General features: G+C 41.1%; 1 protein-coding gene across 1 annotated transcript; it reads left to right on the plus strand.

The window, feature by feature from the left end:
- The first annotated feature begins 1945 nt into the window (after positions 1-1945).
- Positions 1946-10222, plus strand: calm1a (calmodulin 1a). Its single transcript, XM_044166218.1, has 6 exons — positions 1946-2075; positions 7797-7827; positions 8011-8154; positions 8272-8378; positions 8662-8797; positions 9054-10222. Exons 1-6 carry the CDS (start codon positions 2073-2075, stop codon positions 9080-9082), a joined length of 450 nt encoding a protein of 149 aa, XP_044022153.1. The 5' UTR covers positions 1946-2072; the 3' UTR covers positions 9083-10222.
- Positions 10223-11884: the final 1662 nt, after the last annotated feature.

Here is an 11884-nt window from a genome sequence, read left to right on the forward strand (position 1 = left end):
CGCCTCTCAAAACCGCAACTTCCCCAGCGCCATCAGCCACGAGGTTTAGAAGTATCCTTCCGCCTACATAAAACTCTGTGTAACACAAAATAGTCCAACACTTTCTGTGTCACTTTCGATGAATTAAAAAACTAGTATGAATAGATACGAGGGAACCCCCTTTAAAGTCACTTTACTCTCATACGACCACTATGATGAACAACTCAGTTAATTTAATATAATGGAATGGGTTAAAGAAAAAGGTGTTCTTGCCTGAAAATACAATTCTTTTTTTTAGACCTACATAATGTCAATGCAAACAGTTGGTTAAACAGGTCCAGATTACAACAACATTGTCTAGGATTTTGATGCCAGATGTAATGGCAGCCAATTGGCCAAGATACATCAGCAGACTTGATGATTGGTGCCAGGTGGATGGGGCATGTGGCCACATAGAAGATAATGCAAGAAGTGTCTTAGAGTAAACAGATATTGGAAGATATGTGAGACAGTCTCCCAAGAGCCAAAATCTGACTAATAACTCAGCATAAATCAATAAATCAGTGTTTTCTGGCTCTGAGACAGAGATACTTGTGATCACATAATACTATTCTGACTTGACCATAACCACATAAATGTATTAATTTCATCAATAAAATATAATGTAATGGTGTGAAACTGTATTCTAAGCTAAATATAAAACAAAGTTTAGAATTGCATCCCATATTTGTGTGAGTTCTGATGCAGCAGAAACATCCCATCTTTCTGTTTTTGTTTGGGAGAATGCAGGGAATATTCCCCTTGTTCACAGATTTTGAGACAAAATGATTGCATTTTGAATTACTGGAGAGCACTTGGCAATTCTAATCGTTTGACTTCCTTATTGATTGCTAGTTCACCACAAATTTGATTCTCCTAGCTGTCCTCCAGTATTGACTGGCATCTACTGACAGTGGCACTGCCATGTGAAAGTTTGCTGCAGTCTGCTATTCCTCACTCTTTACCCATCATTTAAAGCTAGACAAGGATTATTATTCCCTGAATAACAATGGCAATAATAATTAGCAGGGTTATTTTGACTGCAGTTTCTTTCTTGTGTGTTTGATTTATGACTGTTTATGTTCAATAACAGAGATATAGGTCTCATTTCATTTTGCATAGCAATGCTGATGTTACACAACACTCGACTTCTCTAGGTCTCCAAATACACAGCATCAACAGGGCAACAAGGACAATTGCCATGTGGCCCAAGGTTCACTGCATATCATGCATGCACATTTGTTGGAGAATGTGCACCACAGGCCCTGCATTATTAGCACATTTTTTGTCCATGACTTGTGGAGGGACCTTTTGTCAAAAAATTGTTTTAAGAGCTTTGTTATTTTGTGCATATTCCTAATAAAATTGTACCAAATTGCAAAGAACTAACAAAAATGTATTATTATTCCAGCATAGTTTACATACAAATTGCACAGAGGGGGTTAGCGTGTGTGTTAGTAGCTGACAGGTTCATCAGAATCTGAAGAATCTGAACCAGAAACAACTTGCCCAGGTATGTGTACACGTAGGGCCTACAAGGAATTTGCTGTCAATGTCTACTTACACACAGTTCCGAGAAAAAATTACAGGAAGATAGAAATAGACATACAGCTTAAAACAAGGACAACAAAGATGAAAAAAGGTAGGTATAAATAAACATATAACTATTATGTACATACAAGTAGGTGAAAAATGGGTGTAAGTCTTATTGTACCTGAACTTAGTTTCTCTGTCTAAATGGAAACTAGTTTTTAAACTCAGTAAAACACGACAAGCCCAGACACGGGTACCTGCACACCGGCAGGCTCGTATGTATGTATGTATGTATGTGTGTGTGTGTGTGCGTGCGTGCATGTTTGGAGAGACGGCGAAAAAGCGAGGACGCCTCACTGACTGAGCGAATTCCGCCCGCCCCCAATGCGGAGGAATACAATGAGCCGTACAGCAGTGGTTCGTCTTGCCTGCCCGCCTCCAACAAGCCTTGCTCAGTGGCAACCGTCCATTTCCTCTCTCCCTGTAGCGTTAGCAGACCAACGTTTCCAACTTAAACAGACATGGTGAGTATTTAATCAACTATGGTTTGTGATATATAATACTTGAAATTGTGTTGAGTTGCTTGAATGACAGCCAGGGGTTATTGAGTCTCTACTGATATTCGTTTTGTTGAAATATCCTTAAACCTCCATTGCAGAGAGCGCGAGTAGAATGGACCCGGGTGTACTGTTGCGTTAGCTAACGTTAGCTTAATAACTCTTAACACTGTGGGGGCTCGTCGCTGCGAGCGAGAAGCTTATCACTTCACCGCTGCTTAAGCTATTACCGCCACTGAAATTATAACGGTAGCAAACATTACCCCACACTAAAGTGTGCTATACTTGTTACATGTGGCCACACATTTGCAGTAGCTAGTTGTTCGGTTCGGTTGGCTGCCAATGTTAGCATCACAGCTGATGCTAACTGACGAATTTTCCGGTGTCTTGACAGCTGTAACATCAATCAACTAACGCATTTTCGATTCAATAGTAGTAACGTTAGTTTGTTTCTGGAGTGGTGCTGGAAACGCAATGGTTAGTGTTAAATATGTACACAGAATTGTTGATGCCAGTGTTGCACTGAAATCTTCAGCTACGAAAAAGTGGGTGGGTGAGGTGTTGGTGCGGTAGACAGACTTCTGGCCACCAGTTTCTGCTACTACACCTTTCAATCATCGTCACCCTTCCAATTGGGTTTATAGGCTATAGGGTCACACATTTTCATAGCTGTTTCCATAACAATTATTGATAACGGCTGTCAAAGTACAACATGTAACCATTGTAAAAACTGCCTTGGTCCTAATTAGGTCACAGAATATGTTGTAACACCTGTACGTGGTCACTTTGCCACAGAATAAACCAGATATGTTAGCTACTGTTAAATCTATTTTTTCAACATGTTGATGTCAGTTAACTTGTTTTCAGATACATTTTTTTTTGGGTCTGGTCTGTCGTATCTAACTGAACATTGCAAGCAAGAAGAAAATGTTTTTTTATTCCTCCAGTTTGAAACAGTTAAACAGCATAAATGTTTCTAGTTATTTACCTCCCTCCCACTTCTGGTACAGAACTGTCTGCACAACTGTGAAATGCGGTTTGTCTGTCCATAAATGCACAATGTCTTATTCAGTATACCTGGAACAGTCCCCAGGGAGTGGTACCATCATACACCAGTCATGGTCTGTAGTTTGTAGCTTGTGAAGGGAGTTGCTTACATTCATACACACAGTTCTCTGTTGTCATGTGGAAAAAATTATTAGGCTATATGGTATAGTTGATTCTTTCGTCATGCTATATGTAGGCCTAAGTCTTAAATGGACATAAATCTCGTTTGACAGATGCAATCTTCTGAACACATTGAAGGCTCCTGGTTCTTTCATTATGCAGGCAAAGCCCTCTTCCTCACTAAACCTCATCAGTTATGTAAATACCTTTTTAATAAATCCTGCAGCAACATGTCACTTTAATTCATGTTTGTAGTCGATTAGTTTCAGGATCACGTCTTAAGTGAATTTTGGTTGAATCTGAAATTTCCATTGTTTGTTAGTATTCCTTAACACATCTTTCTTATGTGCACGCCTTGACTAAAGCCGTGGTGTGTGTCCTGGAGTGTGTCTGTTTTTTTTTATTTTTTTTTGTCCCAGCATCTCATTAACTACAGTAAAGTGTTATAATCTGCATCCCAGGTGGGAAATATTTGCTGATTTATATTGCTATAATAATAACTCACAGGTCCCTCTTTCCAGACGACCTGGGTTGAAATGGACTTACACGACTGAGTCATTTGATTTTGTTTTGTTTTAGTTATTATTGTTGCGCGTCCCCTTCCACGAAGGCCGCCATGTTGCAACGCCATGTTTTTACAGTAGCCCAGAACGTACAAACCAAACACTGGCTCTATATAGAGCCTTTCACATTTTTCGCGAGTTTCGTGGCCACCGTAGTTTCTCCTATACGCTTGGAAGGGGAGGATGAGGTGAGCGGTATTCAAATGGTTGCAAACTGCAGTTTCACCACTAGATGTCACTAAATCCTACACACTGGACCTTTAAACAAATAACTTTATTAAAGAATATTTAAATTTAATATTCTTTAACATGTTAAATAATTTAACATGTCCTCCAATTCTAGAAATAAACAGAATAATTTTCAGAATAGAAAATAAAGAATAAATAAAATAAAAATAAATAGCTAAATAAACATACAAGCAGTATCAGTCAATTGCTGACTATTTTAATACTGCCAGTCAATTAGGTGCAGGTTGTAAAACAAGAAGCATAGCTTCTCGGCATTTACACCTGCCTTGTCCTCATATCATATCGGAAAACATATATGCCGATACCGATATCTGTGATAGGCCCATATCAACCGATAAAATTGCTCTAATTGCTGCTTAAAGATAACATAATTTATTATAGTTTACAACGTTAGGTTACCTCAACCAAAGTCTGTTAGATTAGCTTTAAAACTGTGTTGTTTGGTAATTGATATACATGTAGTCTGACGAGTTTTTACAATGAGTAATGGGATGAGCTGTGTTGAACTAATTATTATTCATTTGAATGTTCCAATGTTGATTTTTAAAGGATTTCACAATGGATATTCTGGCCCCTTACAGGCAGCTGTAGTATTAGTTTCTGTAGCTACCTGTTGGATAGGTACATGGTTGGTTTGTGGTTGCTATAGTTACATGGTTGACAAAGTTTAATGTAGGAAGTAGTCAGTGGATTTGACACATCTCTGTTACAGTTGTCACAGTTCCTTTCCATTTGTGGGATTTGTTGAAGGGAGAATGACTTGTCTTGGGAGTCAGCTTACTGCTGTTGGAGTGTGAATCAAATGTGTTCATGATTAGCTTGCTTGAAGTGAGAATATAGCCTACTAGAAGCAAAATAGACATCATAGCCATAAAATTACCACATTTAAAACTGTTGTTGGTAATCACTGATTATTCTTGATTTTATTTAGTAGCAATGGTGGAATAGGTACATTTAGATAAAACCCTTAATTCCATTTTCCCCTTCAATTTCTTAATACTGTCCATAGGTGCTGTAAAAGTAAATCTATGGGCCTACATGCTGCACTCGCACTATCTAACAGGAACGTGGTCTGTATTGCCAGGCATTGCAGTGCCTTGAGAGGAATTTGGTCTGGGTATTAGAGGGGTTAGCAGCTTGTTAACCATCGCTAGAGCACGCACACACATGCATGGCCACACGCGCATCATCGCTGTCATTATCATAAGCCAAATTCTGAAAGCCTCACTATGATTATTGCTTGACAGAACTAATACCTTGTAGATGAAACATTTCAGGTTTGACCATTATTCTCGCCTCTCCTCCCTCTCATTCCTCTCATTCTCTATTTAGAGTATTAACAGCCTAGTTCAGCAGGTTGTGTCAGAAAAAATAAAGCAATTCATGAGGGTTTTCATGAATCTAATACGTGCTTCAAATTCAAAATGCTGACAGTATAATGTTGAACTTCAAATAATAAGATAAAACCTTATATTTTTTGTTGGGGTGTCATGGACACAAGAAAGGAAAGAAATGAGAAGATTAACAAGTAATGGGATGGGGATTTTTTGAATGTTAAATATTGTTGGCACCAGTATTGTATTGACACACTTTATCCTTTGAACATCTGGTTAGAATGCATTCTTGCACAATCTTATATATACTGATATTGGTGACAGTATGGATTGAGTTTTGTAAGAAGGGTCATTTTTCATTTTGGCTCATTTTCTTCATATGAATCTTAACTCAGGACTTGTGGTGAATTTCTGGGGAAATTAGTGTGTCACTCACAGAAACGTGTTGTAACTGTGTGGAAAGGGGCTTCTGCCAGAGGGGGCCATTTGGTGTGACCCATGATGCTGTCTGAGGTCAGATGACCAGCCAACTGATCCTCCCTAGGAGCTGCAACTGTATCAGTGAGATGACAGGCCACAGATTAACACATGCATATAGACACACAAAACCCCTGTGACCTCCCCCAGTCTGGACATTGTTACTCTCACACACCTTAAATCAATTTTCCTGACACATGTGAGTGGCCTCCTCTGGCCTGGCCTCCACACACACACACACACACACACACACACACACACACACACACAGACATGGAGGAACAGGGAGTGGGGTTCTCCAAAGCCTCATCCAGTTGGAGTCAGATGCAGCCAGAGAAGGACGGTATCTGGTCACGTACACACACAGCACTGCAAGACACAAGGACGGAAAGAAAGATCGACAGTTAAGCAGGTAGGCAGACAGATTTATTGCGAGACAGACAGACGGATGGACAAGTAACAAGGAATACGTCAACAGAAAGACCAGCTTTTCCATCAGCTCTTCATCCAGCTCATGGAGGAGAGAGACATCGTGCCAATCCACTGACCTTTGCTACTCCAGAGGGATTGTGAAAACTTCTGTCATCTATCTAGCTGTCCACTCACTCTGGATGGATTGAAAGACGAGTCCTGCAGTTATCCAGTCATCTGATCATCCTTTGCATCTCCATCGAACAATTAACCTATCCAGGAGAACTAAAAAAAACAATGTGTTTTACCATCTACTCAAATCAAGACTCAAACTCAAGTTTTTTCCTCACCCATACAGTTATGTAACTATTCAGAGAGATGGCAAAATCTACTGTCCACCATTCCCTCTGTCCATCCGTTTTACATATCAGGAGCGACTGATAGATGTCTGGCCATTATTTTTTTCATCCACCTATTCCTCCCATCCTAAAACATACTTGCCCTTGCCAGCATTCCCTCATCATGCTGCCTAAGAAAGTCGCTCTGTACCCAGCAGAGGATGAGCTTGTGAGTCTGTCTACTGTCTATGACCTCTTGGACGAACAACAGCACTACTACAAGGAGCTCATCCAGCAGCAGGAGAGGAACTACAGAGCCTTCCTACAGATGCTGATGGACTCATCGTCCAGCCGCATGGACAGCCTGGTCAGAGAGATGCAGGACCTGAGGAACTGCCTGCAGAGAACCAAGGCCGAGCTGGCAGAGGTTAAAAAACAGGGCGTCCAGAACAGCAAGCGGGCCGAGTGCCTGGCTGACGGCTTGGTGATGGTGCGGGGGGCGCTGGATGGCCTCAGCATCAAAACAGGAGTAATTAGAGGAGGTGCAGGAGGAGGAGGTGTGGACCTGAAGCAGCGCCGAGCAGGTGGTGGGATAAGGCTGGATGGAGGAGGTGGAGGCAGAGGTGGAGAGGCAAAAAAAACAGAACCAAAAGCAGTAAAGCTGGTGGCAGACCTCACAGATATCCACTTTGATGACATAAAGGTTGTTCACAGATGCACACACAGTGAAGGCGTTATATTGGTGTTAATGTATGGCTTGTGGATGTTTTAAGAAAGCATGTGGTTGTGTTTCATACTGGAAATGATTTTGCTGTGACTAGATGTTAGTATAAGTGTTAAGATAGTATAAGATAGGGCAGACGGTTCCAAAAGTAGGGGAAAAATGCAATGCAAATTGCGAATGCGCAATTGCGAATGCTGATTGTTGCATCACTCTGAGTGTAGCTTAAAGAAGGGTTTTTAATATCTTGGAAGTAAATGATAAATATTGCGTGGGTCCCGGAGCTGAGTTAATTAAGACCTCTCACTATTTGCTTCCCAACCTTTACCTGAAGGATTAAGCTATTTTAATATTTTAAGAGTGCATTATAATTTTTCTCTTCTCCCTTCCTTCCCTTTCTCCTGTCTTTTTCTGTTTTTGTTTGTTAGGCTGACCAACTAACAGAAGAGCAGATTGCAGGTAAGGTGACAATATAAAAACACTACTTAACCATCTTTACACACATTCTCTGTATAGATCCATGCATTATCACCTGGAATATCAGTGTTGTTGCATCAACATCTACTGTTGCTTATATTTTCTCTTTCATCCTTTCCTCCACCTCTGTTTTTTCTGTCCCCTCCTCTCCTTGTGCCTGTCCAGAGTTCAAGGAGGCCTTCTCCCTGTTTGATAAGGACGGAGATGGGACCATCACCACTAAGGAGCTGGGCACTGTCATGAGGTCACTGGGTCAAAACCCAACTGAAGCTGAACTCCAGGACATGATCAATGAGGTGGACGCAGATGGTATGCTGATTCTGTCTCAACATGGGCAGGGATTTTGTTAAACTGGTCGTTGTAGACCCTTTTTAACAATTTCAACTGGTTGTATTTATAACTTACTTCTGACCCCCCCCCCCCCAGGCAACGGGACCATTGACTTCCCCGAGTTCCTGACGATGATGGCAAGGAAGATGAAGGACACTGACAGTGAGGAGGAGATCAGGGAGGCATTCAGGGTCTTTGATAAGGTAAGCCTGTATGTGTGTGTGTTGTTTTTTTGTTTTTGTTTTGTGTTGTAAAGATGAAGCAAGAAAAATAATTTATTCTTATATGTATCAAATTTTTCTCATCAGCTGTTTAGCATTAATACACAAAACTCATTAATCTGAAATCAGAGTTTTCCCTAAGTTTAAGATGGCAACTAAGGAGAGGGACTACTTGCCTCTGTTTGGCCTGACAATGATACTTGATTTACACTCTCTCCATTGTAGACTGTGTGTGACTGACTAATGCTGTATGTTTGTTGGCCAGGATGGCAACGGTTACATTAGCGCAGCAGAGCTGCGTCATGTGATGACTAACCTTGGAGAGAAGCTGACAGACGAGGAAGTAGACGAGATGATCAGAGAAGCAGACATTGACGGAGACGGACAGGTCAACTACGAAGGTACAGGAGCTCAAAGTCTCTCTGGAGACTTGAGAAAACCTTAACCACACTAATGCACTATATAGTGGAATAGCTATGCACACATACCTCCTTTCCTCATCCATTATGTAAGCTGACAAACGCTGATGATAGACAAAAGCTCTGTGGTCATTTTATGTGTCTGAAGGAGTGTCTAATGGCTGGTTTCTTTTAGCCTGGTCCATCATGATTTTTCTACTCTGTTCCTGATGGGTTTTTATTGTTTTTCCCCCCACAGAATTTGTTCAGATGATGACCGCCAAATGAACTGGGCCTTCATTAAAGACAGAATCAGTCAAATGTTTCACTTACCTCTTATTGCAAAAATCTACATTTATTCATACTGTTCTGTATAGACAACTTAAGCTGAATGTTGGAAAACTGAAAATCTGTCCATATAAACAAGCTCAAAAAAGGTAAAAGACAAAAAGAAAAACCTAAAATGAATCTGCATGTACTGGCTTGTATTCCCCGCCCCCAGCGCTGAGCTGCCCAATCAGATCTCAAGTTGTTAGCCAAGCAGCCTCTCTGCAGCTGGCTGGTTTGGCCACTGCTCCTCTGCTTCCTGGTTCCATCTGCCTGATGTCATGATGATTATATGGGCTGGCCAATCGCCTTTCTTCTATTACTTCTGTTTTCTTTTTTTCTGTTCTTCATGCATGCAGCTTTAGATGGGTTACTGTTGAGAGCCCAATGGCAGAAGGCTGTTGTTGGGCCTCAGGTTGGCCTGGGACCCACAGAGAGGAGGGAGGGGTTAGTTGACAGATGGATGGGAGTGAGTGAACCAGCAGAACCTTTGCAGTTTGCTTACCTAAATGAAGTCAGTGACGACAGAGATATTTTTAAGAAAAATATTAAAATGGAATAAATAAGTAACTCATTTTAGATTCTGTGTTTCTGGCATGTCAGGATACTTGCTTTATCCTTTGTGTGTTTACCTTTTTTGAGGGAGGAGCCTGGGTGGGGCATAGAGTTGAGACCCTTGGGCAGTGGGTGTTCAAGACTATTTTGAGGGGTTGGGTGGGCTTTAAAGATCATGATATACAGAGCAATTTTGGGGGCAATATCAGTTTTTTCAGAGTTCGAGATTTACAAACTGAAAAATATGTCAGTAGTGAACTAAAATCTGTGGTTATTCCTCACTGAAGCATCCTTAGGTACAGTATATTGCCTCAAAGGTTGCGTGTGAATCATAATTCTACAGGGGTGTTAATTTCAGTTTATTGGGGACAGGGTCGGTGCTTTGCGGCATTTCTATCTTGTGTTTGTGTGTGAGTTTGCGTGTGTGTGGGTGCGGCGAGGCCCGGCCCAGTCCAACTGTTCTGTTCAGTTCAGTTGATCTGCATTCCAAGTTGTACATGCTAGTCTTTACATTTTGTTTTTCCAATAAAATACCATGAACAAACATCTTGTATTGGGTCTTTGTGTGTTTGTTTCTTAAAAATGAAACTCAGTGAAGGCTGATTCAGTGGGGGGAGTGCTGCTTTAAAATGACTCATCTGTGCTACTTATTACATGCAATGTCTTTCTAACTGTAAGTGTACACTGAAGCCCACTTAAAATAAGATTTTTGGAGGGGAATTGGTCAGCTCCTACATTCCTAGATCTCCCAAATGAGCAGTCATCAGAGGATCAGACAGTTGATCTGATTTTCAGCAAACACACTAGACGAGAACAGAAAATTGCTACAAAAAGTTGCAACCAGTCTCAGTCTTTCATACAATACAAGTATTTGCATAGCAGCAAGTGATTGCACAGTATAGGAAACCAAAGGAACTATGAGAAATAGGAGAAAGGAGTTAAGGGTCAGGAATAAAGTAATACTAAACAAACCCTCTCTATCTACTTAAACATATCACCGTGGTTACTCTAATTATCCTGCCTTGTTGATACAGCGATTAACAAAAGAAGCACTTCCCATCAATGTCACCCTTCATATGAGGGAAAATGTGTTTAAAGGAGGATTTTTTAAAACATGGAACTATTCAAAAGTCTGTTCTCAAGTTGACCTTCATGTCAGTGTCCCAAACACCAGTCACGGTTATGGACACCAACATAATAGTACAATTAGTTTATATATGTGTGTGTATAGAAGGGTGTCGATGACTTCTCCAGATCGTCGAGAATGTCTGTCTACAGATAAGGTGTTGCTAGGCAACAGAGCCAGGCATGGGGTGGGTGGAAGTAAAAGAGAGAGCAGAAAACTGTGGGAGTTTGAGGAGACAGCAAGAGAAGAGACAAGGGGGAGAGATGAGGAGGTTGTAAGACAATAATAGAAACCCAGGACTTGAGGAAGAGAGCGAGGGATGAAAAGAGAAAGAAAAGATTCACAGTGCATCTTAAAACCCATAAAATCCCTTCTCCTAAGACGCATCCCTCACTCTGCTTCAGAAGCTGATTTTCTGGCTGTTGCCAGTGGAAGTTTTAGTGTCTTCTAACAAAGACACTAAAGACTTCGCTCTGTGTTTAATTACTGGGGAGCTATGTCAATATGCACTGATGCTACTTTCTAGAAGATACAAAATGTAGCTGATGATTCTGATTGTGGCATCGATGAGAAGCAGACAGACAGAGAAGCGAAGGAGGTGTTAGATGTATCCATGCACCATACACACACACACAGTTAGTAGCTGTAGTTATGTAACTGTCTGAAGTGTATTAATATCTTGCTGCTTGCTATTAGTGAGCTGCCACTCCAACGTTATTAACAGGGTTTCCAAGCAAGAAGATTCTTTCTCGCATGTGCTTCAGATTCATCTCACACACATGCAGTGCATCCTTCACAAACACACAGACACACAATCCCCCACTCCTGGCTCCAGCTTTCACCCACATAAATATTTCAGTTTTTCACCTGACAGCCAGAAGAATGGAGTGGGGAGAAAAGATGTGTGTGTGTGTGTGTGTGTGTGTGTGTGTGTGTGTGTGTGTGTGTGTGTGTGTGTGTGTGTGTGTGTGTGTGTGTGTGTGTGTGTGTGTGTGTGTGTGTGTGTGTGTGTGTGTGTGTGTGTGTGTGTGTGTGTGTTTTAGAGACATCCCATGCTAGTATATGGGGTAGATATTCAGTAT

Source organism: Siniperca chuatsi, linkage group LG15 (assembly GCF_020085105.1).
Source record: "Siniperca chuatsi isolate FFG_IHB_CAS linkage group LG15, ASM2008510v1, whole genome shotgun sequence".
Classification (NCBI taxonomy): Eukaryota; Metazoa; Chordata; class Actinopteri; order Centrarchiformes; family Sinipercidae; genus Siniperca; species Siniperca chuatsi.

Bases quoted from the DNA above. Each gene is read 5' to 3' on its own strand.
- calm1a (XM_044166218.1), top strand. The intron at 8,155-8,271 runs GTATGCTGATTC...CCCCCCCCCCAG, and splicing joins CAATGAGGTGGACGCAGATG to GCAACGGGACCATTGACTTC. The intron at 8,798-9,053 runs GTACAGGAGCTC...TTCCCCCCACAG, and splicing joins CGGACAGGTCAACTACGAAG to AATTTGTTCAGATGATGACC.